This window comes from Alternaria ethzedia, assembly GCF_023757985.1.
Source record: "Alternaria ethzedia strain BMP 0044 chromosome Unknown scaffold_42, whole genome shotgun sequence".
NCBI lineage: Eukaryota > Fungi > Ascomycota > Dothideomycetes > Pleosporales > Pleosporaceae > Alternaria > Alternaria ethzedia.
The window spans coordinates 116,183-132,576 of NW_026056235.1; the positions used below are offsets into that span (position 1 = coordinate 116,183).

The 16,394-nt window shown below is 52.5% G+C and overlaps 5 protein-coding genes across 5 annotated transcripts; 3 read left to right on the top strand and 2 right to left on the bottom strand.

Moving 5' to 3' along the window:
* Positions 1–608: 608 nt before the first annotated feature.
* Positions 609–2,938, top strand: J4E87_010064 (uncharacterized protein; the record flags this gene model as incomplete). The annotated part of the gene is made up of 3 exons (XM_049381638.1): positions 609–1,257; positions 1,311–1,965; positions 2,023–2,938. The coding sequence occupies 3 exons, from the start codon at positions 609–611 to the stop codon at positions 2,936–2,938; spliced, it is 2,220 nt and encodes a 739-aa protein (XP_049228634.1).
* A 406-nt stretch (positions 2,939–3,344) lies between these two features.
* On the bottom strand, positions 3,345–5,031 carry J4E87_010065 (uncharacterized protein; the record flags this gene model as incomplete). Its single annotated transcript, XM_049381639.1, has 2 exons — positions 3,345–4,798; positions 5,028–5,031. The coding sequence occupies 2 exons, from the start codon at positions 5,029–5,031 to the stop codon at positions 3,345–3,347; spliced, it is 1,458 nt and encodes a 485-aa protein (XP_049228635.1).
* Positions 5,032–6,692: 1,661 nt separating this feature from the next.
* J4E87_010066 (uncharacterized protein) lies at positions 6,693–9,902 on the top strand (the record flags this gene model as incomplete). Its single annotated transcript, XM_049381640.1, has 2 exons — positions 6,693–6,697; positions 6,731–9,902. The coding sequence occupies 2 exons, from the start codon at positions 6,693–6,695 to the stop codon at positions 9,900–9,902; spliced, it is 3,177 nt and encodes a 1,058-aa protein (XP_049228636.1).
* A 453-nt stretch (positions 9,903–10,355) lies between these two features.
* J4E87_010067 (uncharacterized protein) lies at positions 10,356–13,574 on the bottom strand (the record flags this gene model as incomplete). Its single annotated transcript, XM_049381641.1, has 4 exons — positions 10,356–12,872; positions 12,919–13,199; positions 13,251–13,335; positions 13,392–13,574. 4 exons carry the CDS (start codon positions 13,572–13,574, stop codon positions 10,356–10,358), a joined length of 3,066 nt encoding a protein of 1,021 aa, XP_049228637.1.
* A 414-nt stretch (positions 13,575–13,988) lies between these two features.
* Positions 13,989–15,268, top strand: J4E87_010068 (uncharacterized protein; the record flags this gene model as incomplete). The annotated part of the gene is made up of 2 exons (XM_049381642.1): positions 13,989–14,356; positions 14,404–15,268. 2 exons carry the CDS (start codon positions 13,989–13,991, stop codon positions 15,266–15,268), a joined length of 1,233 nt encoding a protein of 410 aa, XP_049228638.1.
* Between the last annotated feature and the right edge of the window lie 1,126 nt (positions 15,269–16,394).

The window sequence follows — 16,394 nt, forward strand, 5'->3', positions numbered from 1 at the left end:
AGATGAGTCTCAAAAGACATGGGGGTTGATGAGTCTCGGGATGCGCACTCTTCCAAGGTTGATTGAACGAGGCGCAGTTTGGCCCCCAATGCGATAGGCGCATACCCCTCCAATGCGCAGCCCGTTCACGTGTGGCTTCTCAGCCGTGTCGGCATCCTGGCAAAAGCAACATGATCTCTCTCAGCTGGTGCGCATTTCCTATTCCATTGTCTTCCCGCCTTTGAGCATCTACTGACCGTGCCCGCTGGTAGTCGGCGCGCATGCTTCCACCAAAGAACCGTCGTAATGCATCGGCTGCCGACGAAGGCGGCTTAGAGAGGGAGCCCCGGCAGGCTGAAATGGAACGCACGCAAGACACCTCGTCGTCTCCAGCGAGTGAGCTAACCAATTCGCCTCCAACACAATTGCCGGCAAGGGCTCCGGGCGCCCATACCTTCTCCAGTTCTGGTTCAGAAAACCACCTACCGGTCGCTTTCGGTCGCGCAGGCAAGATCGCTACTCCGGGGGCTTTGCCTAGAGTCACTTGCACCTTTTGGAAAGATGAAGGCTGCCACTGTTATCAAGTCGAGACTAGGGGTGTCTCCGTAGCTCGTCGCGACGACAATCGTATGATCAACGGCACAAAGCTGCTCACATTGGCTGGTATGACAGCAGCACGCAAAGGCGCTTTGCTGAAGAGTGAGAAGACTAAACACGTGGTTAAACTCGGGCCAACACATTTCAAAGGCGTCTGGATTCCGTTCGAGCGTGCCTTGGAATTGGCGACCGCGGAAAAGGTCGTCGACTTGCTATATCCCTTGTTCGTGGATGACATCGGGTCACTCGTATATCAGACTTTGGATCAGAAGCTCACGCCTTATATCGACTCTCAACCCCAATTCGAAAACGTGAAGGAAACGACTGGGAGTAGCAAAGCTAGATCAGCTCACTCTTCTGTGAAGAAAGAGGAGGACGAGGATTCACAATTGCTCGCCCTGGACACTGTGCAACATGTCGAACTCCAGGAGCTAGGAATTCTTGGGTCACTATTCAAATCTCTCACAGAGACGCTGGGACTCATCATGAAGGAGTTCAGAAGCCAATCTAGTGATGCCGCGCATTACATTTCTCTAGAGTCAACCTGCGCGACTTTGTTATTCTGGGGCACCGACCTTGGACTGCCGCGAGGCGAGCTCGACGATGTGCTTCAAGGCTCTCCCCAGTTGCGCAACACTTGCCTGGCCGTTCTTGTATCCATCTCTCGATTTGTGAGCACTTGTAAGTAGACTTCACCCACACCACTATGTCGCCTCAACACTTACACGAGTCAGCTTTGATAAACCTTGTCATCAGTGAACATCACCGAAAAGAGATTTTACAGTCTACCGATTTTGCGACTGCCCTGGAACAAGTCACGGACATGATTGGTCGACAACATGATTACGCTTATCAGCCCGAGCAAGACGCGGAGACAATGTGTCAGACCCTCCGTACGAAGATTGATACACTGGTCATGTTGGCACCCAGCCTGGAATCGCCGGCGGAAGAAATTTTCGACGAGGAGAAGCCTCGTACTATCCAAGACATTGGAGAAACCCTACCGGAACAAGCCTACGCTAGCAGTGTTGCAGAAAAGTTCCCTTTTGCTCCACCAGAAATGGTGGCACAACTTGGGAGGTTGAACTGGGATCGATATAATCACATCCTTCGTCTGCAACGGGAAGCAATGAAGCAGGAGCTTCAAGAGACGACTCTCGAAAAAGCAAGAACCATCTTCCACGACTCTGGTCTGGGTACCTCGGTACCAGCCCAAACAATTGCGGGAGTAAAAGCAGAACCTGTTTACGAACCTTCGATCATGTCAAGCAGGGCTGAGGCAAGTCACAAGCGTGTGCCACCACTGCCAGCCCAAGCGCGGGCTGGCGAGCCTTTCACATGCGAGATCTGTGAAAAGCAGGTACAGTTCCAACGAACCAAAGCATGGAAGTGAGTTGACCTTCATTGCAACACTCCAATTACATCAAAGCTAACATGTCGTTATAGGAAGCATGTGTTTGATGATATCCTCGCATACGCTTGTTTCTTCCCCGAATGCCACGGAACAGGCGTCTTTTGGGAGAACGGCGATGGGCTGATGAACCATCTACAAGATCAGCACGGCATGGACGCTCGAGTCTCAGAAGTGACATGCCCCTTATGTGTTGAGTTCACTTCACGGGACCGTGATCTGTTATCACTCCATATTGCACGTCATATGGAAGAGATCGCCCTTGCAATACTACCTTCCGGTGTTGATTCCGACGATGAGTTGACAGACCGCTCAAGTGACCGCAGCAATGCTCGGTCTGACGAAGACGACCTGTCTTCTCTGAAAGCACAAGGCAAGGACAATGGATCGTCTTCGGATCCATCAGATATCAAAATCCCCACTGAAGAACCTAAATCTGGAGGGATGATAAACATTAAGCATGCGTGGAAAAGGCTTGGGCGAAGTTACGGAAATCTGACTAGTACACAGTGGGCGACATTCGAATACTCTCACGATGGCGTTGCGACAGAATATACCATTCGGCGTGACATCGAGACGGTAGACGTTGAGTGTTTACCTCATGGATTCAAGATTGATAACTGCATCTTCCCACGTGCACTGGTTCCTCAGGACCAGTACAAGGGCAATCGTTGGGGTTATGAGAACAGTTGCAACGTTATTGGCTGGGCGCTAGCCGAACTGAATCCATCCATTCAAGGTCAACGTGGTGTACTGCAAAAAGCAGTGGAGAGTGTATTTGCCCCGTTCAATTCGAGCGAAACGCATACTGCTGGTACTCAAGAGCAAGGAACAGCACCTATATCGTCCGTCGAGAGCTCAAAGGAGGAACTACCTGGTGACGCGTGCAAAAGCACGACGGATCGCCGCATGACACACGAAGGCGAATTCGTATCTAGCCCATCTCCTTGACGAAGCTTCGTCAAACATTCTTTCCTCCTTTTGGCAAAAAGGTTGATTTTTGCTTCTTATTTTCTCATCTGCGTCGGCCTCGAGAAGGCGAATTTATTCATGTTGTTGCATGGCATCGATACTATCCTATGACGAGAGATTCTAGTACGATAGCAGCTTTATCCATGGATCTGTTTCGTGGTTGACAGTCTGTTGTTCCAGTCTGCGCACGAGTCAAAGGGAATTGCAAGCTCGTGCATACTGCGAATCGTTGGAGTTGATATGCGCTCGGAATGATACAACAATTACTGTGTCATATTTTGTTGTTGTCTTTCGTGTTCTTCGTCGTCGGAATCTCGAACTAAGAAATCAAGAATGGTATAATAGCAGATAAATGACGCCCTTTCCAGACCGCCAGCTGAGATTCCTATGCGTACTGCCTACCCCTCCTCAGCGACGCAACCTCCCCACCAGCTCGCCCGATCGCCAACCTTCCAGTTTCATCGCCTTCCTCCACATCCCCGAATCGTATGCGCAAGTCTTTGAGATAGCGCGATCTGTCTGCAGCGTCGAGATACGTACCCGTCGCCGGGAGACGTAGATAGGGATTATCTCGTGTTGCCAGACTGGAAAAGTTCATGAGTATCTCCGGCCCGCGTAGAAGGTACGTCCGGATGAAAAAGGGAATCACGCTGGCCGTGATCAGGACGACCGAAGAAACGATGAGAGCGAGGACCCAGCCTACATGGGCCTGGAAGACCTCCACGTTGCTGCTCTTCGTAGCTTTGCTTGTCCATACTCTTGCGAGGGAGAGCACATCCAACACTTCCGGTTTTACTTCGATTTGCCACTTGGCTTGGTGATCCCAAGTTATGTTACGATCTACTACGGTGGTCTGAACGTTGAAGCTACCGATGATGACATTCTTTATATTCATCACGGCCCAATAAGAATTAAGCATTTGGCTTAGACGTATCGCGACCGTATCTGCATGCGGTACAGGGGTTTCATCGGTAATCGTACCGCTAAGGTCCTTCGGTACCTTCAGATACTGTTCGGAGAGAGGGCTCGAGTTGGACTTGATGAGGGTTTCCCAATCGATTCTCATATACTCTGCGGGTGGTACTGGAAGACGAGAGCGCCGAACACGGTCTGCGAAGCAGGTAGAATACGTAGGACACGCGATCTCTACTTCGACGTAGGTCGAGCTGATGGTACAGTTGAAATAACTTAGATCTGGGCCGACTGGTTTGTCGGCTGGTGTGACCAGAACAAAGGTTACCGGTGCGAGATCTTCCTCCGGAGACCAGTGAGCACCTTCCTTCATATTTTCGTTCCACCTTAAATCCCCTAACCAGGAAGATGCATTAAATAGGAACTGTTGACCCGAAGATACCTCGGAACAATCCAGATTGAAGTACACAGCCTCAATCCTGGTAGCGTAGTCGATGAAACCCGGCGAGTCTATGCCACTTATCGGTATGCCAATGAAAGAAGAGAAATTTTCCACGGTGCTGTTTTGTATCTTGTACCAGCCTTCATGGTCGTTCATAACTGTTTTCTCGTAGCTCTCAATCCGTGGAACTTTCACATGGCCCCAAGCATCACGTGGAGAGCCGTCCTTGGTCGTTGGACTGATTAGGCCAGCCATGTAGATGTTGGTCAATGACGTCTCTAGATTTCCGTTCAGTGGCGTATCAAAATCTCGACCCGATGTCGTGTTCGTAGCTTCCTTCGTACCAGCAGTCCAAGGATGAGGGCCGGGAACCACGTAAGAAACCACTGCATCTTCCAATATCCCACTTGACCCAAAACTTATCTGCCGGAACGATGATTGACCACCCACGGGAGACAGCATCCAGATAGTGACCAGACCAAGGCCTACAATGTTGACGACACGTAGATGGAATTGTGACACGACAGTACTGGTAAGCGATGTACTGCCAGCGAGTATGTCTAAGGCAGCGATACTTTCGCCTCTTTCGAGCCTCCAGAGCAAGATCGCATGGGTGGCTCTTCCAACAACGGAGGCAAAAAGTATAGGATAAACGGTCGGACCCTATTTTCGGTGAGTTCAGGCATGTCACAACATGACTACGGATGCGCTTACCCATTTGGAAGCTTGTATAAATCTCTCCGCTGCTTGCTCATGTGACTTTGTCGGCTTCTGATCATACAACGAGACAGATAGAGCGAAAGCCAAGAATGCGATTGAGAGAGTCAGCAATGAAATGTCGACTAGGATGTTCCAAATGGTAGTGGTGGTAGAGATCTTGACACGCCGCGATGACGCTGGCCAGCCTTGAGGTGGTTCCAATTGTTTGTCGACGGAAGAAGAGCCCACAAGCTCATAGTCTGAGGAGACACTGTGACCTGCATCATGTGATCTGCGCAGGCTCTCCTCAGAGCTGGACACAGCTAGTTCGTCGTGGTGAAGGGGCTGCAGTAGAGGTGTATCGGTGCTTAACCGCGACTCGGACGTAAGGTGATCCTCGTAGCGTATGGGCCCAAGTTCGATTTCGTTTGCAGTGGACGCGGAACCTTCTGTATGTGCGATGGCCATCTCGCGGGGATAGAGGAGGGGATATAAAGGCTTCAAGTAGTTGTGGTAGAAGAAAAGAATGCGCGATTGACAAGGCTACGTACACATACGCTCATACACCTAGGGACCGGATGGGACGATGTGAGTTCTGCGCAACAATGTCACCACTGCACTTCGCCTTCCTCACCGTACCAGTCAATCTCAACGAATGAGAACTACACGCCCCCACACATATGTGGCTTGAGCATGGCTTACAAGCCTGAGGCCAGCTGAAAAGCCTCGAGGCTATGCACCTTCGCAAAGCGTTTCTGAGTCAAGGCGGTATTGTTAATATTTTGTAAGGCGGCGCAAATTCGCTCTCGCGATACCGCAGAGTCTAAACTGGCGAGGCGATGCTGAATACGTGCATGGTGTACATAGTGATGACTTCGACGACTTCGCTCTTCGGGCGGGGCGGGCTCAGAAACTTGAGCCTGCGCGTCGTCCGTGCGCCAGCGGCTCATACCGATGAGACAGAAAATTGCCAAGGCTGACACCATTCTTATTGGACTCGAATGTGACTTGACTGATGGAGATCTGGTGCGAATGCGGCATCCCGCGAATGTTTGAGATAAAGGGAAGGCAAGGCAGAGTATGGGATGCATCCATCTATCCACCCGTGCCTGTTCGGAGGTCTAGCGGCCCGACCACGTGACGCTTGGCATACGCAAATGCCGACCCTCCGACAATCTAGCTCCTTCAATCTTCGCTCCTGCACCAGCACCGCTACGCAAGACGAATCAACTCGTCTTTCCTCAACTCACGACGATCACAACATTATACCGGGTACAGACTGCGCTCTCATATCATGTCGCAAAAAGATGGTGACCAGTATTGCGCACGACGCGAACCATTTTGCCTGGCAAAAGATGGCAGGCTGGTGACAGGCGCGCGATAGGCTCCGCCTGGCCCAATAACACCACAAATGCTGTACACGATATGCAGCCCCCGCATCTCTCGACAGGCATGCATGCGTATTCAGCTGTCTTCAGCTCAGATTATTCAGCGCCTCCAACAGATGAAATCCAATATCCTAGGGTTTGACGATGCCTTCATTCTGGCCATCTTCAGTATCGATATAAAATCACTCACAGAGCCTCGCACACTCGCAGCAAAATCTTGACTTCGGAAATGCGCTATGGCGATCGCATGGGGGCCTCGGCTGGTGGCGCTTCTCCTGTTGTATGGTCCGTCATGGCGTTGATGGACTGACCGCTGACCCACGTGATTAGGCTTTCCTTCCAGGTCATCTGCATTGCGAGCGACGTATTCTTTTTCAGGAAGAGGGTGATTCTTTTGCCAACAGATGATGACAATCAACTATCGAGGCAGAAATCCTCATCTGACGGCATATCTCTGGTCAGTAAAGCAAAGCAACTTCTCGACAAACCGGACGTAAGCCGAGCCGTGGTTCCGCTACTATCAACCTTCTTCGGTGTAATAGTTACATCTGCTATATTTGCGGGTACAAGCGACACATACGGTGTCGCCCGCAATACATGTGATACCAACCTGGACGCCGATATCAGTGGTGTCGGTGTACGGGTCTCCATTTGGTTACAAATCGGCATGCTACTCGTCATCAGTGTTTCCGGTCACTTGCACAAACGAGAGACTGGAATAAAAGAAGTCGGAGGTGGCTTGATCCTCACTCATGTCGCCCTCATAATAGCACTCATCGTGCAAATGTACAAAGGGACCTTGACATCCGTCGATGCTGCGATTGGCGCTGTTATCTTGGATGCTCAGAACGTCGCTTTACACATCCCTGGCACTGCCAAACAAACTCTAGCTGCTCGATGGCAAGTGCTTCTTCTTATCCCAGCTCAAATTATGGGGCTAGTTTTCCTGCCGGTACTGGGCATCAAGTTCATCAAGGGAGAATTCGCATCGGAAGATTGCAAATGTCTCAACATTTTCTGGTGGTCTAGATTAAGCGACTGCGACGCTTTCTCTGGTAACGAGCTTTCTCTCTTCTGGATCTACTACACGATTCGCTGGATCATATGGTTTCAGTCGTCCTTCCATTCTATGTACAACACCCAGCCGTTTCATGAGTCTGAGAGGGACGGACGTGTCCCAATCTTGAGGCGCGACGGGACAAAACCAGACAAGGATGAAGAGATCATAGCGCTTGAATGGGAGGTACCAGAACGACGAGTCAAGAAGGCTACTTTCCAGGCTGGCCTTGTGTACAAACAGTACTCTGCAACAATATCAGTATCGTATACGGTATGTGCGCTATACTCGCTCACGTCCATGGTAGTCGCCGAGATCACTATTCGAGAGTACGACCTCCAAGCTAGCTCCAACGTCTATTCGATCGGTCAGATCATCGCTATTGTCGTCTCGCTCGCTACTTTGATTCGAGCTATCTGGAGTTTCCAGAGCCTCTATATCGATTCCCAGGACAAGTCATTTCCCGATTTGGTCTTTGAGTTGCTTACCTGGCCCCCATGGAGTTGTTGCTTGGACTCAAACAAAGACAAAACCGGCGAAGATACGGCCGCGACCTCCCCGAACCAAAATGATTTAGAGCCTAGAAAGGGGTCAGATGATGATGATAGAAGTAATGGCTCAGGAGTGAATAAAACTCCGCAACATCGAGCACAGCCTTCACTCTCCAGATGTGAAGCGGCTGGTCAACCTGAACAATACTTTCAGCCCTACCCTGAACTATCTCACCATGGTAACAGCAGACCATCCTCGGATAGCACCAACTTGTCAAAGTCGCAGCCATATTCGCCCCTAGAACAAGACGGTCGAGCACAGCGCCCTCAACCAGATCAATTAGAGTCTCAGCCACGACGAAGCTACTCTCACAAGCCAGCATTCCGACTCAAATTCCGCCAGCCGTTCCATCTGGATGCTGTGAAGCAGCTGTTCTTCCCTGCATTCACCCAATATCTGGAAGAGCGAAAAGAGGAAAAGGCTGCAGCTCCGAGAAACGAGAATTCAGTCGAGGTCCCATTCGAGCCCCCGGCATTCGACCAGCACCCAGCCTACACGTGGCCTGGACATTCTCAGGGAAATGCCGCCAAGGAAAAAGCCCCAGTACCACTTTCAGTCGAAGAAAGACCGCATCTAGCAGAAACTTTGGGGTCCGCCGATAGCGAACTCCGCGTTCTGACTAGCGGCAAGCCCTCCGATTCGATTAGCGGCAATATGAACCCGGGGACAGACAGCAGCGACGTGACGGATCAGCCAGGAAAAGACCAAGCACTCGAAGGGTTACAGCCAAAACCTGCTACACGGCAAGACATGGGCTCATCATCGATCCTAGCTCGTCCCGGGCCAGAAGAGGACCAGCCAATCGGCACTCGGAAGTCAGAAGAACGACAACTTGCAGCTCTTCGCTTCCCAATACAGACACCAGAGGAGGAACTACTAGAATTCTCGAAGGCTGATGCGGCTACAAAATCTTTAGAACCAGTAATCAGTTACCAAGGACTTGATGAGCGCCAAGGTGTACAATATGGTGTGCCGCAAAATGATGGCTCTGCACACACAGAGGAGAAAAGTCCACTGCCACTCTCGATATTTGGTCCATGGCGAGACTCTACTGATCCGATTCCTTCGACTTCGAATTTCACCGATGTAGACCTTGAGTCGAAGATAGAGAACCCTGGTATCGCAGACCAGTCAGAAGGTGGCAAAGGACCGCAGGAACCGGAGGCTCGGTCTGAGACAGGTCGCGCATCAATCAGAAGTGTTGATCCGATCGACACGGAATCAGACACGGAAGACCAAAAGACGGAAGACCATTCCACAACCGCTCTAGATTCTGGGGGGTCGGAGCTTGATTCAGCGCATCTCTCACCCATTGTAACAGAGGAAGACCTACCGGAACGGTCGAAACGACATCAATTGGCACGTCAACGGGATCGTATCCCAAGTGATCTACGAGTAAACTCCCCCAGAGAAGTTTCAACCGACGACCTCAAGCGCGATCCTCACACTGCTCACAGTCTATTCACCGCGGAATTTCGGAAACGTCGTCTAAAAAAACAGGAAGAATCTGGTAAGCCTGGTCCCCGATCCGGATGTCCAGGCAACATGGGGAAGTGTGAACAGAGCGAGACCGTCTGGGAAAACTATTCCTCGTTTCTCCATCACTGCCACACGCATCAAGGACAAATAGGGCAGTTTGATACTGGAAAGTGCTACGAATGTGCGAAGTCTAGCACGTCTTCAAATCCCGGTCCGCGTTTTGTTCGTTCAACAGAACTCGCCAGGCACATCTGGGACGAGCATCTGCACAAGATCGACCGCGGTCCGTTATCGCCATCACTAGCGGAAGCAGAGCAAGGCAAAGGGAAATCGGCGGAGGCTTCGGAACTTGAACGCAGCGAGCGTATCGATAATGTAACTGTCGATCCGGTGACTACAATTTGCACATGGTGATCTCTATCGTAGCGTCTTCTAGCCCCATCCATCAAGCCCCGACAGCTTAGCTTTATACTAGAAACACCGCCGCGTCTTCCCCGATCCTACTTCTTGTCATTAGTACACTTGTCGTAGCAACGTACATAGAAGACGAACAGAGCATGAGAGCACATGAGAGAGTTGTATTGCATGCTTCAAATTAAAACTTTATTCGCAATGCAATGAAAAGAACCCTTCCAGCTTCCAAGTTCATCAACCCAGAAATGTCGATTCGGCGACATGCTTAAACCCAATCACCGCGCCTTCCACGCAGTTAATCTTACACAAACCCCCCAACTTCCCCTTCCCATTCCCCTTCCACGCTCACTTCCGTTCCTTATCCATCGCCAAAACCCTCTCATAAAACCCATCGAAGCACTTATCAAACCTCTCCGACGGCTTCCCCTTCACCCCCCTCGCAAAAATAGCATACTAACGCTTCCTCTTCTTCTTCCCCTCATCCTCACTCGCATCCGCTGCCGCCTCCTTATCCTTCCTCGCCGCCTTCTTGTCGAGTTCATCCCAAGATTCGCCTTCACTAAATTCGTCTTCTGAACCCTCGTCACTCATCTCCTCGGAAGCGTTCTCGTCGAAGTCCGATTCGTCGGAGGATTCGTCCGAGATGGCGAGTTCAGACTCACTGACTTCGAACGCAGACTCCTCTTCCTCCTCGCCATCACCCTCATCGTCAGTTTCGTTAGACAGGAAACTCCATCCGCCGTCGGCGAAGAACTGGTGGGGGTCCGACGTAACGGTCTTCATGATGGTGGCCCAGTTGAGGTTGAGGGGACCCTCTGTGAACGGGATATCGACGCTGTCGAGCCAGTCCTTGACGGGGTCGAGCGACTCAACGGGGATGGTGTTGATGTGGACGGGGGGCCGGTTGTAGTCCTTAAACACAACCACCATATCGAAGTTCCTCAAACCAAACTGCACGCGTTCCAAGTGTACGATTTCGATTTCAGAAAGGGTGAGGCAGGTGAAGGGGGGTTCGGTGAGTTGGACGAGGCAGTCTGTTGTGGGTTGAACGAGGACGGAGGAGCGGGATGGGACACCGTTGAAACCCAACTCGCGGTACGGGATATCGACGCTGACGTTCTCGTTGCGGGCAGCGTCGGCGATCTTCTCGGCAAAGTTCTTGAATTCCTTGTCGAGGGCTGCGCGGCGGCGCCGCTCTTCTTGTTCTTGCTCGAATTCTTCTTCGTCGCCGAACTTGTGGCGCCGCTTGCGGTTGCCTGTTTCGTCGAATTGCATCTCTGTGGCTTCGCGGACGAACTGGACGTCCTTGGTCTTCTTTTTGCCCAGCATTATTGGGTTCTTGAGGTGGACGTGGATGATGACGATGAGCTCGTGTTGTGAGGGTTGGAAGAAGAGGTGCTTCATGTTGCTGAAGAGGACGTCGATCTTGGCTGTGCCGTTGCCGTGGACGTAGCGCAGACCGTTTTGGTGGATCTCGACACTTCCGGGGATGCGCTTGCCGTCGAGCGCGGGGCGGATGAAGATGAGGTCGAGCATGTGCGGCTTGCGGGTCTTGAGGGGGATGAGCTTGTCTTGCTCAACGACGTCTTCCATCTGCTTCTTCTCCGTCTCCCGTCGCACAACATCCTTCTTCAGCTCTGTGATGTCCTTGGTGATCTGGTCGATGCGGTCAACGTCGTGCGACTTGAAAGTCAAACTACGAATGAAGTGTGCGTTGGGGTCTTCGAACGGCTGGTCGTCTTTTCGGCCAACACCCTGACCTGGTGAGAGGAAGTTGATGCGGAGAGATGTGAAGTCCGCTTCGGGGGTGTGCGATGCGTTCTTGATGGTGTGAATGTGGAAGGGTACGGGTCGGCCCATGATCGGCAGAAGAACGGTGAGGTTCTTCTTGTCGACGACGATCTCCAAGTTGGCGACCGAGCTGGGGAACTGGTTGTCGCGCTTGTAAGATTCGAATTTCTTAAACTTCTTCTCTTCTGTGCCATTCAGAGACTTTGCGCCCTCGCTGTACTCGGCAAGACCCTGCTCTTGCTTCTTTGCGTGCAGCTCTCTTTGATGCTGTCGCCGTTGCTCCTCCTTTTCGGCATCTTGGTTTGTTGTTCGCTCGTGGCGTGTGCGGGTCTTGGTGATGTTCGTCTGGGCGATAGCTGGGCGCTCCTTCTTGACCTTGGGCTTGGCCTCCTCCTCTTCGTCATCGAAGAAGAAAGAGACGGCGTCCAGATCTGAGGTGGTGTCCTTGGTGAAGACTGCGCAGTCGCCGGCGCTGACGCGAACGGTGTCTACCAAGACGAGCGAGTAGTTCTTGCTCTTCTTGTCCTGCGGCTTGCTGTTCTCGAGGTCCGCGAGACCAGTCTGAACTACCAAGGTCATGCCGTCCTTCAGGACACGAGTGTTCTTGCCGCTCAGGAGCAGCGAAGAGTCCTTGTTCTCGGTACCGATACCGTAACCGAGGTTCTTGGGGAAGTGCTTCTCCCACTCTGGCTTCTTCGACTTGAGATGTGCGAGTGCCTTGTTGTAGACGTCCTTGGCCACCACGCCGTCCTTGATCGACTTGATGACCAGGTCGTGAATCGCCAGAAGCAGCTTGTAGGCAGTCTCCTGCTCCTTGTTAGGGCCGACCATGAATGTGCGACCGATCATGGCGCCGTATGTCTGGTAGCGCAGACCGAGGACGGAGATGATGACGCCCGCATGCAGGTTGTTCTCGTCGGGCTCGGCCGCGAATTTGAGATCGTACGAGCCGCCACTCTGGATCGTAGGCTGCAAGCACCAGTCCAGCTGCATCGAGTCGAATGTCTTGGACAGCTTCTGCTTCTCAAAGAACTTGGCGTCGTCGATCTTGTTGGAGACCTTGTCGGCGAGGGCGCGGTGGGAGATCTTCTTCTCGGAATCGAGTATGTCGGACATTTCTTCGACGAAGTAGTTGGACATGAGGGCGCTCGAGGCGCGGGCGGCGTCGCGGATGGTTCGCTACAAGGTCAGTAATGCCAGTGCGGAGTTGTGCGACCAGACTCACCAGCTCCTTCTCGTCCTTGACGGACAAGGCGGCGTTGGACATGATGGAGGCCAGATCGACCTGGTCCTCCTCCTTGAAGCCAGCCTCGTCAAAGGCAGCCTTCCACTCGTTCGCAAAGGCGTTGTTGGCGTTGTCCTTCTTCAGCACCGCCACCTTCTTGCCCGCCTTTTTCATCGTCTCGAGACATGTCTGGAACTGCTTCTTGTTCTCCTCGGCGTCCTTGCCGCGGACGAGAATCTCCACCGGCACCTTGCCACCTTTGAGTGGCTCAAGGTAGGAAGCTATTCTCATTAGTGAATGTGCCCAAACTCAAGTCGTGGCCGCAGACTCACCCTTCTTCTTGGTGGTGACAATCTGGAGGAGGTCGGGGGTCAGGATGAAGAGCGTCGCGGGAAACTCGTAGCCTAGCAGCCATAGCTGGGGTCTCATCAGCTCACTGTCCGTTCATCACATGTCGAAATGCGCAATCTTACCTGGAACGCTGCGGGCTTCAAATAGATGCCTGGCTCACTCGCCTTGCCCACAAGGGTCGCGATAGAGCTTGCGCCCTGGAAAACAGCGTCGCCGGAGCGCTTGTCGGCCTTCCACTTGGTGACGAGGGCGTTGAGGCGCTCGTGGAATAGCGCCTTGTCGATGACAATGTCGTTCTCCGCCATGGTTGAGGATGCGCTGAAGATATCCTCCAGGCGGTTTGGCGTAGCTGCGAGGGAGAAGGTGGGAGAGAGAAGGCAGCGATGAGAAAGTCGCGAAAGGATGATGCGACGCGAGGTACGCGCTGGGGGCCCGTGCGCCTCTCAACTCCACAATCATACTAGCGCCAACCTCACCTAGCAAAGCTCTCGACAGCTGGCATTGATAAACCCCACATCTTCCTAGGCAACAAACTTCAACGTCACGTTTTCTTCTTGTACATACTTTGGTCATCTTTTGTTGTTATAGACTCCCACGTTCTGATCACGCCCAAGTCACTCCCACCTTGTGACCCTCCCACGCGGCTGCCTCATCCGTCTCAAAACCCTCACCACCCCACCCATGCGTCTGCAAACCTCCCCAACCACCAACACTATGCGATGACGACCGGCTCCAGTCCTCGCGCTGGAGTCTCCCTCCGAAGCGATGCCTCCAATGACACCACGATAACTACACCCGATGCCCCGCAAGCCCCCAACAAGGCACCAGCGACGGGTGTCCAGGCCGCTGGTATGCGCGCCGTGGCTGCGAGGATGGTCGCCTTCTACTTCCGAGCGCCAGTCAAAGCCTTTTTCAGGGGGAGAATAGATTACATGAGCTATGCGAGGGCGATAAATCCACATGTCATGGCGGATGCAAAGTGGTCGTGGAGGATGACTACGCCGGCCGTATTGGCGCATGCTATACGGACTGAGGGATGGGGATTTATACCGAAGCAGGTGCTGCCACCACTGATGGCTAACACATGGTAAGAAATATCCCTCTTGTATGCACGCTCATACTAACACCCCCCAGCATCGGCGCCGTCCTCTACACAGCCTACCTGCACTCCCTCTCCGCCCTCCACGAACCCTCCTCCTATCAGACCAAACGCGTCTATCCACCCCCTCCCCCCTCCATAACCTTCACTGCAGGCTTCATCGGGGGCTCATGCCAGTCCGTCATCGCCGCCCCCTTCGACGCCCTGCAAACCCGATTCCGTACCGCCGACATCCTCGAAGGACGCCACAAGACAATGTGGCACTACGCCGGGCACAAACTGAGATCCATCGGCGTCCAAGGCATCTTCGCCGGCTGGTCTCTCTCATTCATGAAAGACGCATTCGGCGCCGCCGTCTTCTTCGGCACCTTCGAAACAGTGAAGAGCCAAGCTTACCTCGAGTTCGTGAGCCGCTACTACGGAAGTCGGACGCGCGACACACTGCTCGAAAAGTCGATTCCATATTTACAAGAAGACCACGACGACCGCCCCGTCATCCGCCCCCACTACATGCTCGAACCCATGTTCCTCCTCCTCGCCGGCGTCTCCGCATCCATCACCTCCCAACTCATCCAGCACCCCTTGACCGAAATTCAAGACGTCCATTACCGCCGTCTCGAAGCCCTGGACTTCCAGGCTCACCAAGACAACAAGCCTAGCCACATCGTCCGCCGCTACTACCACGCCTATGAAGAGACGTTTGCTCAGTGCAAGGTTTTAGCGAAAAGGGCTGGCGGCTGGCGGAAGTATCTCTACAGAGACTTCTTCATGAGCACGATTAAGCAGGTTCCCAGTACTGCGGCGGGACTTATTGTGTTTGAGATTGTGAGGCGGAAGTATAGTTTTGAGAATGAGGAGGTTATGATTATGCATGAGGATGCGAGGATTTTGCTTACTTGAAGAGGTGGGTGGTGTACAGGCGGGGGAAGCAAGACAAACAGCCAACAGCCAACATCCCGCATCCCGCATCAATTCCCGCTTGGGTGCTTGGATGGGGTGTACGCGATACGGTGGTGGGACCTCTTATGTGGGACAAGACGAGTGACCTCAGATCATCTGAATAGGAGACTCGTCTTATTCCACAAAAGAGATTCTGTTGCCTTATGGCGTATATGTCGTCCAAACTTCCAGATGGGTATCTAGGAAAATGGCACGAAGAGGAAGCGAAAGATGTGACCTCCACCACCTCCCCTCCGCCTCCCCCACCCACCCTGGTCGATGAGGTTTCATCATTTTGGTGGAGGACGTGTCGTTTCTCCCTCCCTTCCTCCATCCCTCTTCCTGTTGTCTTGATACTCACCATTCCGGATCGTCATTTCCTCGCCCAACGCTCATGCTCAGCTTGAGTAAATCCACTTCTTCGTTACATGCGTTCTCGGAAGTATAATGGGGGGTTTTGAAGTAAATTATTTGCTTAAAAACCAAGCGTTACTTCCGAGGGAGTATGGGGGGACTGGTAACTGGTGGATATACTCGGGCTGGGTGGGACAGTTGGGCTGGGAGATTAGACTGAGGAGGGAGAGGGGAGAAGGCAAAGGCGGTAGAAGTAACCGCCCACGTCGCTTCCAACACTGCTGCTCAGCATGGGTAGATGCAGTCGTTTGCTCTATACGTTCTCGGAAGTTGCGTGATATTGTCGAAGTGAATGTTCCTCTTGACAATGTCACGCTACTTCTGAGGGGGTATAGAAATACTGGCGCATCTACTCGGGCTGCGTAGTAGCATGTGGCGGGAGATTGGGGTGAAGAGAAGAGAAGATTCTGTTGGGGAAGGGAGCAAACGAGAGAAGCAACCGCCGACATCTCTTCCAACACTGCTGCTCAGCATGCGTAGATGCAGTCGTTTTTTGCTTTTGCTTTCTCGGAAGTAGAGCAACAAACGACTGCATCTATTAGGGCTGAGCAGGAGCGTTGGTGCAAGGGCTGGTTGATAAGAAAGGGAAGGATAGGGCAGTTTCGCCTGAGAGGAGAGGGGTGTTGTTTGGAGTCTGAGAATTGTTTGCATATGATACCCAGATACAGGATAA